We start from the raw sequence: 24952 nt of genomic DNA, 5'->3' as shown, positions 1-24952 counted from the left end.
CATCCTTAGTAGATACGCAGTTTGTAATCAAACTGAACATATTTAGATCGACTGAGGTTAAAATGACATTTAATGCCTTTGTATTGTGGTTCGAGACTTGTACTTCATCAGCCGTCCATTCATTTTCTTGCTTTGTCATACTGTCACCATCTTCATCTATTCTTTTTGATAGAGTCCAGCCGCTGACAACTCTTCGTCACGCTCTCTCATCTATGGACTTGATATATATTATGATCTTGACCTTCTATAGACTGTAGTTGGATCCATCCAAGAATGTGATCATAGTGCAGTGTTTATAAGTGACGCCTCCATTATTTTGTATATGTCAAACATAACCAAAATCTCATTTAGTAGAGCCAAGTGGATGCTCTGATACCACTTGTAAAGGGAGTTTTTGTTTAACATGAACCGAATAAAACAACGTTGCATGTATCATATATCAATGTTGTCCCAAATATTGTAACACATAGTGATAACATACAGCGGAATAATATAGCATACAAATAAATAACTTAAATAATAATAAATCAGATATAATTATGCACAAGTATAAATACTTGTGTGATGCCTCATGGAAAAATAATAACTAGAAAAAAAAACTTGATTTTACACTATATCAATGTTGTCCCAAATATTGTAACACATAGTGATAACATACAGCAGAATAATATAGCATACAAATAAATAACTTAAATAATAAAACAATGTTGTATGTATCATTTATCAATGTTGTCCAACACATAGTGATAACATACATAGGAATAATATAGCATACAAATAAATAACTTAAATAATAATAATCACATATAATTATGTACAAATATAAATATTTGTGTGGTGCTTCATTGAAAAATAATAATTGGAAAAAAACCAACACTAGTGATTTTATAAAAAAATATCTTCAACGACACTTTCACAAGTGTTGTCTTCGGATGTCTCCAACAACCACGACAACACAATTATAAATAATTGTATTCTTCAAACGACGGTGCTCTCAGACTTAATCATTCTCTCCGAGAATATTTTACTCTATCTCTTCGCTCTTTCGTCTCTCGTTTGTGCTTACCATATGATCCTCATATTTATAAGCATGTTTTTCCCTATACTTGTTTCCTTGATTAGAAGCCTACAAATATGGATTTTATAACGAAATAAACTCTTTTAAGCATATCAAATTAAATATAGAGTCAATATCTATAAAAGTCTAGAAAGACTCTTAATCAATTATTAACAAAATTTTATCAATAAAGAAAAGATAATTTTAATGAATAAATTTTATCTTGGAACCCAAGAATTAATTTTCCTTTCAAAATTGATTTTTTAAATAAATTTTAAAATAAAAAATATTAATTTTTGAAATTGAAATACTAAGAGATAAAATAAAATGTGATATATTTAGTTGGATGGTTAGATAATGTTATGAGAACTATCATATCAATTTTGATTATTAAAGAGAGTTTAATTTTAATAAATAATATAGATTAAAGTTCACATTTCCACGTTATACGCTTATATAATACTTGTTTTGGATTATATTTTACGATCAGATACATTTAATGTATTTGACACTTATTTTTTTACCGATTGTGATAATTATACCATGTAACATGTAACGAGTTTAGTGTCAAATACATTAGTTCAGGTGAGATGGATAAAAAAAAAGTCCCAAAATGATATAAAAATTAAATCCAATTTTAATTAACCAACTACAAAAAAATATAGGCAAAAACTTGTGTGAGACGGTCTCACGGGTCGTATTTGTGAGACGAATATCTTATTTGGGTCATCAATGAAAAAATATTACTTTTTATGCTAAGAATATTACTTTTTATTTTGAATATCGGTAAAGTTGATCCGTCTCACAGATAAAAATTAATGAGTCTTAGACAAAAAGGAACTATCTTATTTCCCATGCTTTTTTTTTGTTAGACCAAGTTTCAAATCAAAGTCTCCCTTTTTGGGAGTGAAACACCTGTTCCACTTTTGGAAGCCCCTGGGGTATATCATCATATCCCGATTTTTGATATATAAATGTAATTAAAGTATCTCTTTCGTACATGATTTTCCCATAATGGCCATGAACAGTTGATTTAAGTTAAGAAAATTTTTTTAGCGGGATGAAAAAATATTTTTCAATTTTTAGTTATACAAAAGGAAGGGCCTTATTACATGGGTCAACGTATATACCGTCTCACAATATACCTAATAATATATATTTATTTATTTATTTATTTAAAAAAAAATTTCAACAGATTTTTCTATATTCCTATTGGTCAAAAGGAGTTTAACTTCAAACTTGGCGTATACAAATCGATCTTTAGATTTGTTGAGGTATCTAACCCACTTCACTCTTCGTTCCTATTTCTCTCTCTTCCTTCCGGAGCCGTACGATTTCATTTCCGATTCCGAATAGGAATTAGGGCAAAATTTAATCTATAAATTTCAAGAATAAACACCCGGATCTGTTCCTTAAACCAGTAAAATATAAGAAATCGACTATTAATTCCTCTGTAATTTGAAAAACCTCTGTTGACTTCTGGTGCGATCTCTGAGTTCGTCATATTCCGAATTGTTTTGCAGTAAAGTCCCCTTCTTTTTTTTTTTTTTTTTTTTTTTTTTTTTTTTTTTTTTTTNGGGGTCGATTTTGATTTCCCGGTTTTTTTTATTGCGTGAATTTTGATTTTTGGCTGTTGGGTGATTGGTCAGATTGGTGGGAGGTTTGAAGGTTTTGAGCTAGTTTTTTGAAAAATGCAAGGTGGTTGTGAGGAGCTACTTGTTGAAGTTGAGGTTCACGATGTGGAGGAAGGGGAGATCTCAGATTCCGCCTCGGTTGAAGAAATTACCGAAGAAGATTTTAATACTAAACAAGGACCGTCATCCCCTTCGCCTCTCAAAATTACTGATAATTCGAAGAAAACCAATGCTATTAGTGATAATCCGAGTCAAAATAGTGGTGGTGGAACTAGGAGTGGCAATAGTGGTTGGACGATGAGGGAAGTATATAAGTATCAGATTGCTCCCAAGTCTTACAACTCTGGTTTGTACAATTTGGCTTGGGCTCAGGCTGTAAACAATAAGCCCTTGGACGAGGTTTTTGTGATGATGGATGGTGCAAGTACTAACACTAATAATGATTGTGACGATAATAATGATGCCAAGACAGATACTTTGTCGTCTGCTAATAAGGTTGTCGTTGATTTGGAGGATGACGGTGAGAAGGAGGAAGGGGAGTTGGAGGAGGGGGAGATAGATTTGGATTCTGAGTCCGTTGTCCAGAAAGAGGGTTCAGCCGAACCGATGGAACTTGAAGAGGAGGTGAAAGTTAATCCGGACAGGAGTGATCATCTTGAGAAGAAGAAGCAGATCGATTTGATAAAAAAAGAGCTCCAGAGTCTGATTGTGGCTGATGCTGATAAGTAAGTTAGATAGGAATGCTTCGACTTTGATGTCCCTCATCTTTGGCGCTGAGTTGTTTGGATAAGTAATTGATATAGTTTTTGGTTTCTTTGTGTAGATCATTTGTTATATGGTGCTCAAGTTTGCAGAAGTCAGTTGACAACTTGCATAGATTGGTTTTGGAGAGCTCATCTGCTGAGAAAGATACTCTTGCTAAACAATTATACACTGCCATCGAGAATGTCAATTCAGTATGACATTTGGACTTTTTAATATTCCTACCTCACATTTTCTCAATAATAGATTTTTTTTCCATGGATTGTTGGGAAACATCTCATTTATACACTTCCGGAAAGTTGCTTAGAATTGGTGTTTGCAGGTGTTCTTTTCGATGAATCCAAGACTCAAAGAACAGAATAGGGACATCCTGTCAAGGTTCTGTTTTGCATGTTCTATTCGTATACTTTTCTTTTGTATTTGATAATAAACGACTTAGTTACCCAGTTTTTCAAACATGCTTATAGGTTGCTGATCCATGTGACAAGCTTAAAGCCGCCTCTTTTCTCTCTTCAGCAGTTGAAAGAGGTAAGATTTTTCTTAGTTTGTCCAACGGTGGGATTTTAAGAGTTCATGTATCTCACTTTGTTGCATACTGCCACAGATGGAGGTTATCGTATCATCAGATAATTCATTGGCTATTTCGCCCAACGATGACATTGATAATAAGAAGAAACACGTGGATGTAGGGTTTTGTAAGACTGATGCCGATGTGTTGTTTCAGATGGCTAATAATGGCTTAACTGGCCTGGAAAAAGATGAAATGTTATTCAGGCATACTGGATCCTTAGATCAAGCTCATAGCAGCTTCTCACTGGCTGATTCAAAATTAGTGTTAGATAATCATAAGCATAAAGGACCAGTTCGTCCACTCCTTGATCTTCATATAGATTATGATGCAGAAAATCTTCCATCTCATACACGAGTTATGACTTCATCTCTGCCTTTTGGTCAAGGATTGTTGTTGGGACATGAATCAGCGAAACCCGAGTGGCCAGTCCCCAGACAATTTCTGAGGAAAGAGAATGCTATAATGCATCCTTATGAGACTGATGCTGTCAAAGCTGTTTCCACTTATCAGCAGAAGTTTGGCCACAGTTCCTTTTTCAGGAACGACGAACTTCCAAGCCCAACTCCTTCTGAAGAAGGTGATACTGGAAATGGTGAAACTAGTGGGGAAGTTTCAAGTTCTATTATTCAGAATGTCAACACCTCAATGATAGGGCAACAGATGAGTGGTCCTGTGAAATCCTCAATTTTGCTTCACCCTGTTGTTTCTTCTTCTGCCTCCATGGTACTTACTGGTCAAGGGATGAGCAGTGCTATGACTATCTGTCCTGGAAATACCACCTCAAATCCTGTGTTGAAATCCTCCTCTGCCAAAATTAGGGACCCAAGGCTTCGAAGGGTCAATTCCAACGCAGTTTCCACGAATGATGAGCCCAGAGTGGAGCCTCTTCTTGGACTTATGAGTTCACGGAAGCAGAGGATAGTTGAAGACTTAGTTTTGGCTGGTCCCATGTTGAAACGGCAACGAAATGAGTCAACAGTTTCTGGAATCGCACATGACGTGCAAGGAGTGACTGAAACTGGTGGTTGGTTGGAGGACAGAGAAACAGTTGGAATGCAGGGTATGCGAGGAAACCATATCCTGGGAAGCGTAGGCAATTCAGCAAATTTGGAAAATGCTATGACTGGTGTTTCTACCAGCTCGATTACGTCTAATTTAACAATAAAAGGAAATGAGAAATTCCAGATCATGGGTCAGAATACCACCATATCTTTACCAAGTTCAACGACAAGCTTGCCAACACTTGGTGCAAACTCAACAAGTTTTATGACTAGCCCAACCTCTTCTCTGCCTCTAAGCAAACCTGTGAATTTACCATTAACAAATCAAACGACAAAATTGCAAGTGACAGATCCCAATGCGACTACTTACCTTCAGTCTCTCTTAAGAGATCTTGCAGTGAATCCATCTATGTTTATGAACATACTTAAATCGGAACACCAGAGGTCTTTTGATTATAACAAAAGTATGACACACGTGCCAATTTCAGATTCTTTGCTTGGATCCGTACTGTCAACAAATGGAGTGCCACCTAATGTCGCCGTTCTGGGGCAGCAGCCACCAGCTGGAAATCAAACACCTCCCCAGGGGGTTGCTGTGGTGGGAACCTATATACATGCTCTGTATTAAGTTTCCAGTTTTTTCTAGCTCAACAATACTCATGCTTTATGCCTTTCCAGATACTCTTGCTTGTTTACTGCTTCCGAGTTTTGCTTGTTTAACACTCTGTGCAACCTTTGGCCTATTTCCATTTTCTGAACTTTGAACCTAGACATGCAACTGATTCATTCCTAGAGTTTTGGAAGATAATTCCTACATTTACTCTTGAATGGAACCCAGAATTATTATTTGTGTTGGGAGTGTCCTCAGATAACTTTAAACATGGAAAGTAGATGTTTAAAATGGATATACTACCACCATTGTTGTCATTTGGTTGTCTCTTCAACTTAATACTGGATGAAAATGTACTTTCTATTTATTTTATTATATTTTAACAGTAAATATATCGTTAAGCAATTATATAATATAATATGCAGGAGGATTCTGGAAAGATTCGCATGAAACCCCGTGATCCACGCCGTGTTCATTATAATGCACATCAGAAGGGTGGTTCTGCTGGGTCTGATCAACTCAAAATAAATACTTCAACTGGTTTGACAATGACCAGCAACTTGGGCACGTTAAGGCAAGAGGATCAATCGGAAAAGAAATCAATGGCTTCTAATTCTGTGATACAACCTGATATTACTAGGCAATTCACTAATAATCTGAGAAATATTGCTGATATATTGTCCTTGTCTAAACCATCTGTTTCTCCATCGATACCACCTGAGGTTCCAACATCTCTGTCATTACCGACTCATAAAGTTGGGACTGAAAATAAGAGCCAGGACTTTGAGTCTGGAAACCTAAAAAATGGGGCTAGCTTGTCTTCTGAAGAACCAACTGTTGTCCCGCCCCGACCACCAGTTGCATGGTGTGATGTTGAGCATTTGTTTGATGGATTTGATGACCAACAAAAGGTTGCTATCCAAAGAGAGAGGACTAGGAGGATGGAAGAACAGAAGAAAATGTTTGCTGCTCACAAGTTGTGTCTTGTCTTGGATCTCGATCACACTCTTCTTAATTCAGCGAAGGCATGGAATATTTTGATTAGCTTTTAATTTCATCACAAATTGTTGAAACATATGAAAGAAATTAAGAACAAGGTTTTTGCCTGCTGTTTTACTTCCAGTTTGTTGAAGTTGATCCGCATCATGAGGAAATGTTGAGAAAAAAAGAGGAGGAGGATCGGGAAAAGCCTCAGAGGCATCTATTTTGTTTTCCTCATATGGGAATGTGGACTAAATTGCGGCCTGGGATATGGAATTTCTTGGAGAAGGTGGCCCCCTCTTCTTTCTGTTGCTAGCCATTGTTTTATCAAATAGTAACTGAACCTTCTTTGCTTTGTGATGCTTCTTGATATACCATTTTAGGCTAGTAAACTCTTCGAGCTGCATCTATATACCATGGGGAACAGGTATTATGCCACTGAGATGGCAAAATTGCTTGATCCAAAAGGAGAATTATTTTCTGGGCGAGTTATCTCGAGGGGTGATGATGGTGATCCTTTTGATAGTGAAGACAGGGTTCCCAAGATCAAGGACTTGGAGGGAGTTTTGGGAATGGAATCGTCTGTAGTAATTATAGATGATTCCGTCCGAGTGTGGCCTCACAACAAACTAAATTTAATAGTTGTAGAGCGGTAAGGATCCGCCTTGTTCTTGAGATATTGCTCAATTCATAAACCTTTCAGCTAACCATCCCTCGATTCTTTGATTGATCTCTTCCTTTTTGTTTCTCCCCATCAGGTATATTTATTTTCCCTGTAGTAGACGACAATTTGGACTACCGGGTCCTTCCCTTCTTGAGATTGACCATGATGAAAGACCAGAATTTGGGACTTTGGCTTCTTCTTTAGCGGTACTGTTTAAGCGCCAGACAACTTTGTAAATGATGTGTTGCTGAATGTGCGAATGAGATTGTTGAATATTACTTCAATAGATAGGATATGTTGATTGCTTAATTTGTTTTTTCAAAGCAGGTTATTGAGAGAATACATCACACATTTTTTGCACACCTGTCATTAGATGAAGCTGATGTTAGAAACATCTTAGCTTCTGAACAACGGAAGATTCTTGCCGGTTGCCGAGTTGTATTTAGCCGGATATTCCCCGTTGGTGAAGCAAATCCTCACATGCATCCTCTATGGCAAACAGCTGAACAATTTGGTGCTGTATGCACCAATCAGATTGATGATCAGGTCACCCATGTAGTGGCTAATTCCCTCGGGACTGACAAGGTATTTTCCTACCCTGAATTTCCATATAATCTATTTGTCACTTATCCCTCTCAGCCCAAAGGCTCGGAAAAATTGTAGCTGATCTTACATTTTTCTGAATAGGTGAACTGGGCCCTTTCTAAAGGAAGATTTGTTGTGCATCCTGGCTGGTAAGACATTGCATGTGTTCACCTCGATGCATTTTCTTTCTCTCCTAGTATTACTAATTTTTCGTCAAATCGAATACGCCTTCAACTCAACGAACACTTTCAGGGTGGAAGCCTCGGCGTTGCTTTACCGAAGAGCGAATGAGCATGACTTTTCCATTAAACAACAATAAACCACCCCCATCACACATTTTCCCATGGTTTTGCTTGTTATTTATTCTTGGGGTATATTAGCAAAGCCACATGGGGTCACCAGGGAACTTCAAAAACCCTTTTAAGACCCCACCATTACTGGAAACAGAACCGAAGAGGGGGGTGAGTGACCGGCACTCTCATCAACTGACCTTGGGGAGAACGGGTCGCCGATCGGGGTAAACCTAATCGACCTTTTACAAGCATGGAGAAAGGAGGGTAATTGAATATAAAACCCAAATTAAACTTCAGAACTTACTAAAATCAATGGTGGAAAATCCAAGGAGTAACTTGTTAATGTTAATATTCTGGCCAACAAATTTTGGTTAAAAATTGGGGAAATGGAGTTGTAAAAATTTGCTCTAATTGTTAAGCCTTGAGATGCCCAAAAAAGGGTGGTGGTTTTATTTGTCAGTCTATTGCTTGATAAGGTGAATTTGTTTTTCTTTTTCCTCCTTTAGCACAAGAAATGGCACTGAATTTTAAGGGAACTTTGCTGACTAACCAATCATGGACCACCCCAAATATGTTTCTTACCAGAATAAAAGTGTGAAAATATCATTTTGTTTTAACTGAAAAATACTCAAGTTTCCATGAATGAAAGCACTAAATAAATAAATAATAAAGAATATGTCTCTTGTAAGACGATCTCACGAATCTTTATCTGTAAGACGGGTCAATCTTACCGATATTCACATTAAAAAGTAATATTCTTAGCATAAAAAATAATATTTTTTCATGGATGACTCAAATAAGAGATCTGTCTTATGAAATACGATCCATGAGACTGTCTCATACAAGTTTTTGTAAATAATAAAAGAAGTCCCGAAAATGCTTTTTGAAGGAATCGAGAAATTAATTAATTGGCTGTATCATATATATTAATATAACTGTTGTATAAATTGCTTTAAAGCAAATAAAAACTAGTTTCTTGATTCACGTTGACTGTATAAATGGTACCAATCCGCCTCTGCCCCTGCCGGGAAAGCATATTCTCGGCAGCAGGTTCCGTGGGATCTTTTTCCCTCTCTTGTTACGTGTAAGGCTTAAACAAGTTGCCTTCATTTTAAATCTAATTTTAAAATAATTGATCAAGAAAATTATATTTTCGATCTTGTAATCGACATATTTTTCCATTTTTACTCGTTAATTTACGGTCGTAGTTCATAACTTGCAATTTTTTAATTATTTTTTTTTCAATAAAGTGTTGACGTGTTCGATGTAATATCAGATATATTAGCGATATTTGTCGCCATGTGGCAAATTTTGGTGTAGCACTGTCATTTTTTGATTTACTTTCAAATCTCCTATGAAAAAATGATTAAAATAAAAAAAATTTAATTTAGTGAATTAAGATCATAAATTGCCTAACATGTTAAACAAATGAAAAATATACAAGTTAGACTACTAACAACTTAATTTTCACATAGCTGATCCCTCATTTAATTTCTAATTTTCGGTTTTTTTTCATCCTTCTAATCACTTTTGAATCTCCATTAAAGAGAAATCTGGTAATTTCTCTTACTAAATAATTAACAATTTTGGGGGGATGATATCGAAGAATGTAGAAAAGGAATGGTCAAGGGCTGTTGGAATAAAAAGATGTGAATTTAAACTTTTCAAATTGGGTTAGGCCCTTCGGGCCGGTCCGCCCCGCTATAAAAATTGAGCGGGTTGGGTTGATAAAATAGCAGCCCGTTTGGAGGCGGGCCAAATGGGCTGAGCCCGTTTGGGTTGCAGGCCAAGATGGGTCGGACCCAAACGGGACGGGTTGGCACGCCAAATTAGGGTATAATTTTATATATATTTTTTATATTTTTAAGTTTTAAGTTTTATATAAAAATTGGAATAAGTCTCCTGCATCTCCATCACTCTCTTATCTTATTTCTTTCTTATTTTTCTCTTTGGCCTCGCCTCCATCACTCACTCTGATAAAATCTGAATCTCTGTAAATTTTATTCATGAATCTTAAAGGGATTAAATTTCTGTAAATTTTATTCATGAATCTTAAAATAATTTTTAAGCATAACAATTGTTTGTGAACCCAAGAGTGGTTTTGTTTGAAGTTCGACGAGTTGTAGTGAAATTTTGTAGATCCGGCGGAGGTTTGATAATTATGTGTATTGTTGAACACATAATATTTTCTAAAATTTACAACCTTCTCTTTCCTTGACTTTCTGTTATCTTCCATGTCTCAATCTTCATGTTTGGTTTAAGCACTTTATTTTTTATAGATTATGGATTATGTTGATGCTTTCTTAATTTTTCTTATTTCAATGTTTTTAAGTATTTTATGAAACTATTTGACTAAAATATATTTTTCTTCTATGTTTACTGCGATATTGTTTAGTATTTTTTTTCTTAAAAAAAATAAACGGGTTCAAAATAAGCGGGTCGGCCCGCCTAGCCCGCGGCCCAAGGTGGGTTGGGCTGGGTTGGTCATTTACAGACCCGCGAAAATGACGGGCTGGCCCGTCCCGCCAGCCCGTTTTGACATGTATATGTGAATTACTGTCTTTTATCACAAAAATAAAATAAATAGGAGTATTGAAATAAATAATTTCCAGAGTATAATTTAACCTTGGTACCTTATGAATTTAGTACATTTTGAATATTATTAAAAAGATAAAAAATGATTAATTGTTAAAAAAAAAAAAAAAAAAAAAAAAAANTTTTATCACAAAAATAAAATAAATAGGAGTATTGAAATAAATAATTTCCAGAGTATAATTTAACCTTGGTACCTTATGAATTTAGTACATTTTGAATATTATTAAAAAGATAAAAAATGATTAATTGTTAAAAAAAAAAAAAAAAGAAGAAGAAATTGATGAATTGTCAAAGTCAGTATATTTTAATAAATTAAGTGGTACATTTGGGTATTAATCAAAATGTTCTTAAAACGTCTACTACTTAAATATCACTAGATTTTTTTCTTTTTAAAAAAATCTAATTTTCGAAAAATACTCAACACGTGCATCTAAAAAAAAAGTAATGCACTACTAAATAAAAATACTGAATTTAAAAATCTTTGAACATGACAAACTCTTAAACTACTGTTTAAAAGAGTTTACACCAATAACATGCAAAGTCCTGACAATCATCAATATATAAAAACGAAATCATATAAAAATATACATGGTTCCTCTTAATTCATCAACGTAATGTGGGGAAAAAATATGGTCCTCGGGTTAACGTACGCTCGCATTCAGCTTCGCCTACTCAGTTTTCGGCGCCTCTCGTCTCCTCATCAATATGTTCATTTGCATCATTTACACCTAGTGAATCTAAAGATTTAACACACCTAAATCGTTATAACAAGTACATATACATAACATGAGTTGTATATAGAACCCATAAATTTTGGTACACAAACTCAAGGAACAAAAGAATTTTTCACAATGAAAAAAGCCACTGAATCTATTCTGTGCAAAGTATTAGACTTCAAAGCTTGAGGTCGAGTTTGAATTCTACTCGAAATATTCAATATATTTGTAAGCAAATTATATTTCTTCAATATATAATTATATTATATCAATTAAATATTAAAACTAACGTATTGTTGCGAACTATCGAACAAAATAATCTAAGTTCGAGTTCAGTTCACAAAAAAATTTCCAATATAATCATATGTTCAGTTTAAACTCGATAATTTCAAATACAAATCAAATATTTTTAGAATAAATCGATTCGATTTGTAATATAATCGAGTCTCATATCTTTCCGGAGCTTGAAAGGGTATAATTGGCAGTAAACAAAATCTAAGGCCCAAATCTTCCCGCGAACACAGTTCTCACTTCCATTGATTCATTCATCATCTATTCCCGATATGGCGTCAGCTTCCGCCGTCGGATCTCTTTCCAATAATCTTCCGGCGAACTCCGCCACCGTGAGCGTGCTTCTACCGCCTCTAACGAAAATCCCATCATCTTCATGCGTGCCCATCGTTTGTCGAAGCTTAGCGAACCCATTAAGCTCTTCAGGTCAGGCGTTCATTTTCTTCTTCTTTTTTGCGGTTCCTTTTATTTGTTGTTATTTTACTTCCGGCGATGATGGTTATTTTGATTAATGTTCGTACTTGATTAATTGAAGAGGGAAATGTAAACTCGGAGCACTGGACTGTAATTGATCGGAGGCAGGTTGTTTTGTCCTCAGTAGGATTCTTGGCAGCGGCTGTTTGCCAATATCAGATGATTGAAGATTCTGCCTTTGCATCTGAATATGCCGACAGTAATCTCCTCTATCACCCATTTTCTTCTCCTATCAGTAGTACTATTATAGTTAATAAAGGAAGGAAATAGTATTATATTAAGTAGTCCATGTAGAAATGAATAGGTGGATGCTATTTTTTTGTTTGGTTTGTCACTTGAAAATTTACATTGGCTAATCTGCTTTTTTAAGCTTTCTGCGATTGCTCATTTTAACATGATTCATATATAAAATGCTGTTCAGTGAGTTCGCCTCATCTCGCTTTTAGTTTGCTCTTTTTTTTCCCCTGTGAAACATGAAGCATGATGCATCTGTTTGAGTTATATATTCAAATGATCATTGTGTGGGATGAATGGAGTATTTGATTGAGAGTATAATGGGAGACTAAAAGAGAGCATGTGTTCATTGATGCTGTAATTCCCTTGTTCCACATGCCAAAAAAATGAAGATTTAAAATGGCTTACGATGAACTCCTAACTATTTTAGGACGAGACGTAGTAGTTGCCATAAGAGCTCATTTTACGATCATGCTTGTGAGGCCTGTGCCGAGACACATGCCTCATACTTTCTTTAATCCAACCACAAAAGTCAACTCGGGGATCTTGTTCAATATTTATCGATTTGTTGACTGCCAAGAACAGAGTATTAGTAGGGTCGGGATGCATGGTAATTTTGTTGGTATGAAAATGTAGCATTAAGAGTTGTTATACTGTGACCGAAGGGTACATATTATCCTTGGAGGTGACTTTTATTTGGTTTTGGTCGTGTAAACATTCTTCTGAGACTTTTTTTTAAAAAAATTGTATATCATTTTTTCCTATGTCAGGCTTTTGTCTTGGCAAAACTGTCTCTCAACCATGTAAATTTGAATAGCCGGAAATTTAAAGCAGCTTAATGCCTGTCCAGTTCATGAAATTCAAATCATATCTGTTACATTTCGGGTAATGCGTAATCAATAAAAAAGCTTGAACTATTACTTACGCATGAAAAACAAGTTTTATCAGTGCCTATCAATGTTAGCGATGATGATAGTTTCTTACAGAAGCTTGGTTATGGTGTAAAAGATATTTCATTCACTGCTTTTTGAAAACTATAGAGTTTATCGAATTTAGAATTTTTGAAGTGGGGAATACGCTGGATGGGTTTGATTACAGGATAATCTTGCTTCATCTTCAGGGTCTTGTTGGACGTATGATGTGTATTGGTTCTTTGAATAATTATTCATAATTATTTGCAGCCTAATAGCTTTGAAGACTAATTGTTAGGCTCACTGTTTGAGCATACAGTGCCAGCATTGCGGGGCAAGGATTATGGCAAGACAAAGATGCGGTATCCAGATTACACCGAAACAAACTCAGGTCTTCAGTATAAGGTCACAAGTCCGAAAGCCTATTTTTGTACAACTCTTTTGCATCTTCCTTCACTTTAAAGTTTTATATTTTCGGAACTTGATACAAACATTCAAAAATTGCAGGACTTGCGATTAGGAAGTGGGCCCAGTCCAAAGACAGGAGAAATAGTAGTGGTAAAGCCGTTACTCGTCTCCATTGGGTCGAATATTTTGTTGGAAGTAGTTGTTTCAACAGAACAGATGTGAAAGTCTTAGTAGTTTGGTCGAATGCAGTTGTTTCGACGGACCATTTATGAGATAATCTTCAAAGACTCACTCTAAATGAACTACTAATTTTCTAGAGAAATACATTTCTATATAGAGAACATGCTCTTTAGCAAGTGAGAAATGCCTTCAATTTAAAAACAAGATTATTGATGTTTGTTCGAACTCTAAATTTAGTGGAGTGGTAGGCTATCAAGAAGTTTTTTTTAAAAAATTCCATGGTGTTTCTAGTGTATTTGCTGTGGTGAGTTTTGATCTTGCTCATTACCACAACAAAAGTGTGGAACACGTTCTGTGTAGTAATTATCGTAAAGAAGTTAGCACTGAAGACATGTCAGAATGACCTACTGAAGAATTGTTTAGAAGCTAATGAAGACAGCATATATAATGCAATGAGAAAACAATATATGCTTTGGTATATAAAGTTAAGGCTACAATTATTGTAGACTTGTGATTGCATTAATATGCTCCAATATCGTGAAATACTGTCACTACTCATGTTATTTCTTAACATTCGAGTAAACCTCGAATTGCTGGATATAATGCAAGTTCCCCTACTAACAAAGTTTTTTGGCTCCTTAAACCTATGCGCTGTTTCTTTTGCTTTTTTTTCAATGCTAGACTTTGGTGTTCACATTCTAATTCTCTCTCAGATTTATCATTGAAAATGTGAGAGACCTGATTATAAGTGCACTGCAGGTGGATTGGGACGGTTACACTATTGGTTATTATGGCCGGATATTTGAGGCTCGCAACAAGACAAAGGGTGGCTCCTTTGTGGTAATGCTTGTTTCTCTTTAGCCTATACAGTGTACCTTCTACACCTAGTTGATCTGTTGCTTTTCTTTTCCTGTTTTTATAAGCAGGGTGAAGATAAAGAATTCTACAAATTCAGATTAGGAACTCGAGAGGTGGGGAATTCTATTAATGAAGTCGCATTAGCTTAGTAGTAGCATGGATGTGCATGTGTCCTCAGGGACTGTAAGGTCACTGTTGTTTTGTGGTCATCTCTAGGTCATCCCTGCATTTGAGGAAGCCGTATCGAGCATGGCTCTTGGTGGTATCAGAAGGTATTATGTATGCCGATTTTCCCATAATACCCCATCCAAGTTAGATCGTGAGGACATGTGTAAATAATATGATAGACTTTTCTGAATTTGAATTAATCAATTCAATTAAGAGAGAACGGATGGGAAGTAGTTGCTCACAAATGTGTACAATCTTGCTTTCATAGACACGTGAGCCCGGGATATGACACCCCTCAATAGCTCAAATTGATAACAAAGCCCAACCAATGCTTCTGCAGTATTATCCAATGGAGTGCTTAGTTTGATTCGTTGGAAATTAATTGGAAATCCACAGAATCTTAGATGCATACTGTTAAAATTAATGGGAATTCCGATGGCTGGTGCGTGAGTCGTAAACTGTAGTTTTCTCTAGTGCAAGATAGAGAAACCATGCAGCGACATTTATTGTTTTCTATAATACATCAATATTTGCAGGATTATAGTTCCCCCAGAACTAGGATATCCCGATAACGACTTCAACAAGCAAGGTCCACGGCCAACAACGTTTTCGGTATCCTATACCCTTTTACTGTTGAAGCTTAATATTCTTTCTACACTTCATATGAAGGTGGTCTTTTGCATGACAGGGTCAAAGAGCTCTGGATTTTGTGTTGAGGAATCAAGGATTGATAGATAAGACTCTCTTGTTTGATATCGAGCTCCTAAAAATTGTATCAAATTGAACATTGGCTCAGCTAAAGATCTTGAAAGGTTCTGAATTTGTTCTCTCTTTCTTCTTTTAGCATTCCTAGTGTTATAGAATCAAGTAAACGAAAGACAGATTGTATGATTGTGTAATTTTTGGATGGATGAATAGCACATTCAATGCTTATATATATAATAATGTTTTTATGTAAAACTCATGAAATGGACAAAGCAAGCAGTGTCCAGAGACTGCATGCATATCAGTGTCTCCACGGTGGTCTGTGTCCTAAGCGAAATGAGTGCCTAAGATGGTCACATAACTAGCTTCGACCCTCGATTCATGCTTGTTAGCACGAGAATCATAAATACTCAAACGAGCTCACTCATCCAAACTATGATCTCTGATGGATATGCTCCTGATGCATACATAAACGCGTGATCTAGGCTCGGTACAAATGCATATTTTACTCGAATCGAAATGTGACTCTTCTATTTCAGATATCATCCAAGTTTTGTGTATATATTTGAAAAGGCCAAGCAAACAAACAACCAACAAGACCTACTATTTGTGTGTATTATAAGGAAATATATCTTGAAAAACTACAAAAACTAAAAAACACACCTCAAAATTGGACACCACCGAGAAATATAACAAGCAATCTTCATGGCACTCTTGCTATAAATTATCCCAACTGCAATTGCAAAGAAAACAAAAATGGCTCAATATCTTTCGGAAAAATCCCAGAAATCAAGGGAGATTGGAATTGAAACAAAAATGAAAAGAATAAGAGAAATCTCTGTTACCTCTGTTTTCTTGATCTTTGGCCCCATTAGAGAATCTGACATTTGAGTTTGCAACAGCTTTTGATCAACTACATTACTTACCAAAATCATACATACATGAGACAACACAACCTTAAATGTCTTCAAATATATCATTACTACTATAATTCATGTTGATCCCTGGGAATTATCCTTAGAATGATCTCGTTCTTGATGATTATTCGAACGGTTGTAGTCTCCATTCTGAGCCATCTGTTGGTAGAACTGACTAAATCCCTGAAGATTTATCCCTCCAATATTTCCCACCTGAGAAAGGCCTAGCTCTAGCCCTGGAGATTGATGATGAATTGAATTGATTGAACCTGGAAACTCAAGTCCCTGAAACCCAACTTTGCTCACACTCGGATTCCCCGAATTCGAGCTCAAAACATTCGGATTCTGCAAAATCCCAGATCCAAAACTACTTATATAAGGCCAAACCCCCGCTGATCTTGCCAAAAAATCTTCACTCAGAGACAAATTCCCCCTGATTCCAATCCCCGCCACGGTTTCACTCAATCTTGAATACAAAGCAGAGGAAACAGAACTCCCCTGTTCAGAAACAGAGCACCCTGCAACTGTAATAGCAGAAGCCGGAACAGTTCCTGTCCCAGTCGCCGCAAAAATAGACGGTTCCGCCTGCTGTAGTAGCCACTGAATAGTCTCCCCATCAGTTTTATGTCCTAGCTCCCGAGTTAACTGGAAGATCCTCGCCGCCGAAAGCGCCGGAATCCTTATCCTCCTTCCCCTGCCTTCAACTTTCTTGTGCCTGTCCTTGTTTGAAGTCCTCTTGGCAGCCAGTTGCTTCTTTCTTGTATCATCATCCTCTTGCTTTTCTTTCGAGGTACTAGGTAGCTGATCCGTTAAGGATTTCTGCTCCATGTCTATAATTTAGAAATGGGTCCTCTTAGATTGATGAAGAGGACGCGTAAGTAAACAAAAAAGTCTTAATCTATACTTTCATTAATAAAAAATTTTTTTTTACTGTGATCGTTGAATTCTTGGAATATTATCTTTACTATGAACAGAGAGTTTTCAACGATTTTTCTCTAGTCGGCATGCTACTTTTTTTTAAGGTTTATTTGTCTTAATCCAAAATCCTATTACAATGATTGAAATCTTGTGGTGTTTCTAACACAAAAATGAGGATAAAATCGACGGCAAAACTATGTTGTTTGATGGTAAATCTACTGTGGAGCAAAAGGGATACTTTGTCAAGAGTCCTATGATCGATCAGTTCAGTTACATTGTCATCAATCAAGATTTTAGATTTTACTCGTGATTTTAATTCGACTCAGTTTACGCTTAACATTCTTGTTAAATTTTTAAATATTATGATCGATTGATTATCTGATGAACTCAAAATTCGTTTTTTGATATCAAAATATCAATTGATATGCTGACCTCAACTTTGTGTAGTATTTTATGGTATTAGATTTGAAATAATTGGTTGTCAAATTAGTTATCAAGGAGTGAGGCTTTGGCTTCAACTTTAAGGAACAAGGATTCATCATCACTCAACCTGAGGAATCATAATTAATTTCATGGAATAATTTATTTTGTTCCTTTGATCCAATTTAAATATATAAATACTTATATTGAAATTATGAGTGAGAAAACATATCGAATTTTCGATGTATCGAGGTTACCATACCGAAAAATATCGAATTTATCAAAAATTTTGGTATATCGAAATATTCGGTACGACAACAGTATGGAATTTGAAATTTTTGATATATACCGAAATAATATATATAAATTAAAAAATATATAATATTTGTAAATAAAAAGTTACATTTTAAAAAAAAATATAAGGTATTTTTTGTATAAAACGATATATATCGATATCGTACCAAAATAAAAAATTTAACTTATGTTTGGACTTATCATGTTGGAATAATCCAAATCAATGTTCAGTGAAGTAACTCGACTCATAATTGAGAATTTAAACTGTTGAGAAGTCTTATTTCTGTCGACTAACCTTATAGCTAGCTAGAGGACTAGATGGTGAGCCTCGACTTGTTAAAAAGCTTAGATGCTTCAAAAATCACAGGACCTCAGACATTGTTGCAAAGATAGCGGATGAAGAAGTCGCACATGTTGCGGTTGGTGTTTATTGTCTTGATGGATTTGTATTGTATATATCTTTCTTGGTCTCTTTGACTGTCATGACGGATTTGTTTAGTATTGGTGATCACTGGTTTTGGAATCACAAGATAATGAATTTTTTTATATATACTTTCGGTATGACGGTAGTTTACCGATACCGTACCGAAAATTCAGCATACCGAATTTTTGGTATACCGAAAAATCGGAATGATAACGGTATTATTTTTCTCATCCCGGTATTTTCAGTGCGGCATACGGAACCTGAAATTTCAGTACGATATACCGTGCCGACCAACTCTAATTGAAACAATATTTTTTGCAATAGTATCTTTTTAAAATAATTTTTTCCTTTTAAAAAAAGAAAGAAAGAAAAGCTTTTAATTTTGTATTTAGATATCAATGTGAGAAAAAAGTTGTTTTTCATCCTTTTAATGTTTGAACATAAATCGAAAGTTTTGAATGTAATAGTTTCGCTTTTAAATTTATTTATAAAATAATAAATATTAATCTTTTAAAAAAAGAATCCAAATGCTCTCTTTATTTGCTATATATCTTCAAAGATGACTTTAAAACATTCTTTCACGTGATAAACCGATCTCTTAAATTCTTATCTTTTTTTAACTTACAAATGCATCACTCCATTTTTTAACTTTCGGAATAGATTTCAATATTGACTTGAACGTATACTTCGAGTTGAACTTGAGCTAAAATATTTTTTTAATAATTTGAATGTCGTTATGACTTTAAAATAACTATTGATATTTCTAAATATAACTAAATTGATTAGATTTTTTATGAGACGATCTCATGAATAACAGAAAGTAATACTTTAAGATTAAAATTATTACTTTTAATTAATTTAGTGAGATTAAATATTCATCTCACAAAATTGACACATGAGACCATTGTACCGAAGTTTTTTATGTATTAAATTATTTGATCTCCCGAACTATCAGTCAAATATTCGTTGAAAGAGATCCATAACTTGAGTCATACCTATTAATTTGAATTCAAATTTTAATTTTTGAACTCATCAACATTCAAAATTTGACTTCACATTAAAAGTGTGAATATTATCCATTCTAATTCAATTAGTTTGAACCTACAAAATTTGAAAGTAGCCATGAGTCAATTTCAACCAACTTTCCTGCCGTAGTAGTCATTGGTGTGTGGATATATGTAGTAATCTATGTTAAATTGCAAGCATTTATATGTAAGAAAATTTCTACAATTTTAAAAATAATGTCTTTATTAATAAAGGAAAATTATATTTTTTGTTACGTAATTTGAATATTTTTCATTTTTTTAATGTTATCGGTCATTTAACCGTCTTAGTCTATTAATTAACAATTTTTTTCGATTTTAGTATCTTTTTTCATCGGAGTGTTGACGTGACACCGGAAAAAACTAACATGATGATGAATATTGCTGAAGTGTCTGATGTTATATCAGTACTCCGATGAAATATGACTATATAATCAGAAAAAACATGCAATTTAGTAGACTAAAACTGTGAATTAACTGATAACAAAACTAAAAATGGAAAAAAAAAAATAAAAGTTAGAAGACCAATAACATCATGTTTCATGTTATAATTACAATTATCTCTACTATTTTACAAAAGTTGGGTATTATGACAAAAGTTTGTGTGAGACTAGCTCACGGATCGTATTTTGTGAGACAGATCTCTTATTTGGGTCATCCATGAAAAAATATTATTTTTTATGCTAAGAATATTACTTTTTATTGTGAATATCGGTAGAGTTGACCCGTCTCACAGATAAAGATTTGTGAGACCGTCTCACAAGATATCTACACGGATATTATATACAAATTTCTTTCGTCCGACCTCATTACACCGACGACAATTGCTCGACTACGAATTTTTTTTGTCCAACATATTTATATATAAAAATCTATGTATACATACATGTATACATTGTGTGCCACTATTACTAGTAAATGATAAAAGAATTAGTAGGTGGGATTGATGATAGAATTTTGGTACGTTGTGTATTATGTTGGCCAGCTTCGAGACATATGGGGACACCCCTTTAAATCAAAGTTTGACATTTGCTACCAATGTAATAATCACTTTAATTCAAAGTTATTCATTTCATTTAATAACTATATATATTTTTTTAAAAAAAAAACAAAGATACAATATTTTTTGATTAAAATAATATAATATTCCAAAAAGCTATGAAAACTCGAATCAATTTGAAAATTCCGCATGCAACCAACCTATATTTATTGACTTTTTCTTTCTGTCTCCAAGAATTCAGCTAACAACAATTTTGTGTTCATACTTAATTTTTTCTTTTTTTTTGAAAATGAAATCATGTGGAAAAGTAAAACCAATGAACAGTTAATATAGAACTTTCAATTGAAAGAAATAAATAAAAGAAAGAAAAAAAATTCAGAATCTGTCAGAGGTTTTTTAAGCTTATTTTATTTACACAAAAATTCTGATGAGACGATCTTACGGATCAATTTCGTATGTCGAATCTTTTATTTGGGTCATCCATAAAAAAAATATTATTTTTTTATGACAAGAGTATTACTTTTTATTGTGAATATCGGTAAAGTTGACACGTCTCATAAACAAAAAATTGGACCACCCGGACTTTACCAGGGTATATAAGTATGTGGCTCTGCCAATGATTGTTCAGAAGCTTGTTAATTACACAATATTTGATGAAGAGTGTAAATTGTATAGTAAAAAAGATTGTAAAATAAGTCACATATTTAATAGAACACTTGCAAATTAGAACTATGTAATTGCATGGGTAATAAATATTCCAGCAGCAACTAAAGTCATGCAAAGTCTTATTTTCCCATCAAATCTAAGCTAAACAAATCAACTAGCAAGTAATTAGTATGTTTCCATTGGCAATAATCAAAGTGGATTGAGTAGTCTTTGTAAATTTCATTTGAATGAACAATTTTAAGATTTTAATTTCATATGTCACTACAAAAAACCATTGGTTTAGCGACGATTTTTAAAAAACTGTCGCTAATTTGAATTTTTCCAAAAACCATGGTCAAATTACGACGGGTAGTTTGACAGTCGCTATTTTAGCGATGTATTTTTTACACTTAGCGACGGTTTTGGTAATTCCGTCGCTAAATTAAATTTACCCACGGTTTTCACAAAATCGTGGCCAAATTACCACGGTTTTTGAAAACCGTGGCCAATTTAGCGATGATTTTTATTTAATTCCATCGCCAATTCAAATCAACGATGGTTTTTCCAAAAATCGTCGCTAATCGCCTATGTATATCCCCTTCATTCCAATCATTTTTTCCATTGGTTTTGGTTTTTTCTCTCTCGTAAGACCCATTTTTTGTCTTTTTTTCTCAAATCTCTTGATTTAATATGACATGTTTTTTTGTTTAATTTTGCAGATCTGATTTTAGGATTGAGCTTTCGAAGTCACGCTTCAAACAAGTTTTTTTTTATATATATACGTTCATTATTATATATATTCATATGTTTGCGAAATATACTGATCTTACATGTATTATATGTATTTTTATTTGTAGTATAATTTTTTTAGCATTTGTTTTAGATGTGTAGACGCGGTATAAATATTTCATATCATTTACATATTTTATTGTTAAGATGCATGTGAAATTGTATAGCTCTATGATAGATTATTTCATTTTTGTATTATTTAATTGTATATTAGATCTACATATTATATATAGATAAATGCACTTTGTAAACTGGTTTTACCCCTACTTTATGTATCAAGATAACTTAATGATCTTACATGTATTATTTTTAGCGAATTTTTTTCAAAAGTAAATAATGTATGTTATAAATTTTGTTTAAAACATTAATAATAAAATTTAGTTCCAAATCAACAATTCTATTGTCAATTTGTTGTAGGTTAAAATGGATTGCAACGATAGAACTTAGATGTATCGTAGGTTGGAGAATGGGTTCATAACCCATGAGTATTGTACCGGTGTAGAAATCATACTTCCATGAATGGCCACTAAAGCAGGTCTGTAATGCGAATCTAGAAGTCATGTATCTCGACACATTTCCATTATTCGGCATAAATCTATTACACATAATTGAAATAATTCTTATAAGAAAGTATCAAACACCAACATATGTACTGACATAAGAAATTATTTTAATAATTTATTTAACATAATAAAAAAAACTTACACACCATTCCGTACTGAGATAGTAATGCGGTTATCCGCATTTGAGCTGCCAGTCTGCTGTGAAGCCATATCTGTTATATACCTATAAATGGAAAGGAAAAAAACTTAAATGAAAAGTAAAAATACTACATGCCAAAATATATGCTTATTATAAACATCTAACTTATATGGAAGTTCAAAAAATGAAATATTTACATTTCAAATATTACATTAAATAAATTAAACATAAGCAACCAAATAAGTAAAGCATTATATTACAGTAAAAAATACATGATACGTTGATCGTAAAAAAGGACGTAAAGACAAAGGGCTTCATAACTCTAGTCACTGTTATTGTCGTCGTTCAACACATGGTCGCTTGAAACTCGAACATCATCTATGTCACTGTCACTGCTGTTCAAATCAAGATCAATATCGTAAAGAACCGTGACATCGACCAGATCTTGCAATGTCAACAATAATTAAGTTTCGATGGCTTGATTTTGGCTTTCGTTGTTTTGATAAGCATCTGTTGTTGCATCAACTGCATGTACACTTGATTCCATATCTATAACATATGCTCTTCTTCTTAAACTGCTCACGAACAACCAATCTGAATTTGCTCTTTTCATTGTTGGATAAGTTAAGTACACAACTTATGAAGCTTGTATAGCAAACACAAATGGTTCATAAAAACCTAAGTTTCTTTTCTGATTAACATCAACAATGTCATACTTCTTGTGTACGCGTGTCCAAAATCTAGGATGAGTATCAAACCAAGAACATTTAAATAGTATGGCTTGTTTTAGTGGCAAATGTGAGTACTCAACCTCAATTATCTCGTCAAGGTGACCATAAATTTGGTACATTCTCCCTAATTTGAATTACCGCGAACTTGAACCCCAAAATTAGTTCTGGCCTTGTACGATGTATCAGTAACAGTGTGAAAATTAAACCCATTTACAAAATGAACTCGATAAATTTTGACTTTATGCAACGGCTCAATTGCAACTTGGTTAATAATGGGAGAATTGAATTCAGTGTTTTGCAATGACGCGTACGAACAAAATGAAGTTAGTTGATGCATACATGGTTCAATGATTAAAGAATTTAATTATATAATCTTACATAGTTTTTGAACCAGCCAAAAAATTCTTCTGCAACAAATCCTCAACACCAGAATCACTTATATTTGGAATTTGTGCACGCATGAAATTCTCGTACATAATGCAATACATTAAATTTCATTAACAAATTGTATACAAAGGTAGGAACTTATAGTTGTTAATTAAAGTATGAGAATGTACTTGATGAATTAACTTTTTGTACCTCACGAAGGGCTTGATTTCAACACAATTTAGTAGAACGTAAGTATCAACAACATGATATTCCTCATTGTTAAGCCATCTATATTTTTCACCGCCAATCGTTCTACCACGATGTCGAAATATGCTTAAAACATCTGAGTTTTGATCGTTCACTTCATGAAACTCTTGCTGCCTAATTTTTCTTTCCTAGTCACTAATGAGTCACTGAAGTGATGCTGACAAAATATAGATACCTCTCTAACCAAGTATGCATTGCATATCGATCCCTCAACTCGTGCCTTGTTACGTATTGTGTCTTCAACTTGCGCAGAAATCTTTCAAAAAGGTACATCCATCTGAATTGCACTGGTCCCGCAATGTGAGCTTTGTAAGGAAGATGTATACATAGATGTTCCATGGAGTCGAAGAAACTGGGTGGAAATATCTTCTCCAACTTACACAAAATTATAGGATCTGTTCATTTAGGCACATCATATCACTTTGTTTAATATTCCTAGCCGATAGATTTACAAAGAAAATACTTAACTCAGTCAAAACCTCCCACACATCGTTCTGTAACAACTCTTTGAACACAACAAGTATTAAACGTTGCACAAATACATGACAATCATGACTCTTCATACCATCTGAGAATCGAACATCCTTCAACCATCTAAATAAAATTTTCCTTGCTTGCTTCTCATAACATCGTCAGGATGTAACTCTGGTCTTATTCCCATTTCAACAAGATCCCCTCCTGATTTAGCGTTATCTTTAGTGTGTCATGTAATATTCATCACTTTATTAAAAACAT

General features: G+C 34.1%; 3 protein-coding genes across 4 annotated transcripts; 2 read left to right on the top strand and 1 right to left on the bottom strand.

The window, feature by feature from the left end:
• Positions 1 to 2322: 2322 nt before the first annotated feature.
• On the top strand, positions 2323 to 8654 carry LOC140975428 (RNA polymerase II C-terminal domain phosphatase-like 3). The gene is made up of 12 exons (XM_073439135.1): positions 2323 to 3416; positions 3515 to 3647; positions 3776 to 3831; positions 3921 to 3981; positions 4058 to 5623; positions 6061 to 6660; positions 6759 to 6905; positions 7000 to 7268; positions 7375 to 7486; positions 7608 to 7865; positions 7968 to 8014; positions 8118 to 8654. The coding sequence occupies exons 1-12, from the start codon at positions 2749 to 2751 to the stop codon at positions 8182 to 8184; spliced, it is 3984 nt and encodes a 1327-aa protein (XP_073295236.1). The 5' UTR covers positions 2323 to 2748; the 3' UTR covers positions 8185 to 8654.
• A 3283-nt stretch (positions 8655 to 11937) lies between these two features.
• On the top strand, positions 11938 to 15928 carry LOC140975426 (peptidyl-prolyl cis-trans isomerase FKBP19, chloroplastic). Of its 2 annotated transcripts, none has more exons than XM_073439131.1 (9): positions 11938 to 12186; positions 12296 to 12433; positions 13678 to 13784; positions 13887 to 13937; positions 14727 to 14807; positions 14894 to 14938; positions 15042 to 15097; positions 15530 to 15605; positions 15682 to 15928. In XM_073439131.1, the coding sequence occupies exons 1-9, from the start codon at positions 12033 to 12035 to the stop codon at positions 15775 to 15777; spliced, it is 804 nt and encodes a 267-aa protein (XP_073295232.1). In that variant the 5' UTR covers positions 11938 to 12032; the 3' UTR covers positions 15778 to 15928. The 2 variants fall into 2 exon arrangements, with proteins under 2 accessions (XP_073295232.1, XP_073295233.1); XM_073439132.1 differs by having other exon boundaries at positions 11940 to 12186; positions 13699 to 13784.
• A 309-nt stretch (positions 15929 to 16237) lies between these two features.
• LOC140975427 (transcription factor TCP20) lies at positions 16238 to 17552 on the bottom strand. Its single transcript, XM_073439133.1, has 2 exons — positions 16544 to 17552; positions 16238 to 16431 (listed from the first exon to the last, which is right to left on the bottom strand). Exon 1 carries the CDS (start codon positions 17441 to 17443, stop codon positions 16691 to 16693), a length of 753 nt encoding a protein of 250 aa, XP_073295234.1. The 5' UTR covers positions 17444 to 17552; the 3' UTR covers positions 16238 to 16431; positions 16544 to 16690.
• Positions 17553 to 24952: the final 7400 nt, after the last annotated feature.

Source organism: Primulina huaijiensis, chromosome 4 (genome assembly GCF_012295235.1).
Source record: "Primulina huaijiensis isolate GDHJ02 chromosome 4, ASM1229523v2, whole genome shotgun sequence".
In the NCBI taxonomy this organism is placed as follows: domain Eukaryota; kingdom Viridiplantae; phylum Streptophyta; class Magnoliopsida; order Lamiales; family Gesneriaceae; genus Primulina; species Primulina huaijiensis.
The sequence above is the reverse complement of the archived record's forward strand: the minus strand, read 5'-3'. Positions and strand labels throughout refer to the sequence as shown.

Coding starts and splice junctions, on each gene's coding strand:
- LOC140975428 (XM_073439135.1), top strand. CDS start 2,749: ATGCAAGGTGGTTGTGAGGAGCTACTTGTTGAAGTTGAGGTTCACGAT. Junction 5,624..6,060: donor CTCCCCAGGGGGTTGCTGTG/GTGGGAACCTAT, acceptor TATAATATGCAG/GAGGATTCTGGAAAGATTCG. Junction 7,487..7,607: donor CTTTGGCTTCTTCTTTAGCG/GTACTGTTTAAG, acceptor TTTTCAAAGCAG/GTTATTGAGAGAATACATCA.
- LOC140975426 (XM_073439131.1), top strand. CDS start 12,033: ATGGCGTCAGCTTCCGCCGTCGGATCTCTTTCCAATAATCTTCCGGCG. Junction 13,785..13,886: donor ACTCAGGTCTTCAGTATAAG/GTCACAAGTCCG, acceptor CAAAAATTGCAG/GACTTGCGATTAGGAAGTGG. Junction 15,606..15,681: donor CACGGCCAACAACGTTTTCG/GTATCCTATACC, acceptor TTTGCATGACAG/GGTCAAAGAGCTCTGGATTT.
- LOC140975427 (XM_073439133.1), bottom strand. CDS start 17,443: ATGGAGCAGAAATCCTTAACGGATCAGCTACCTAGTACCTCGAAAGAA.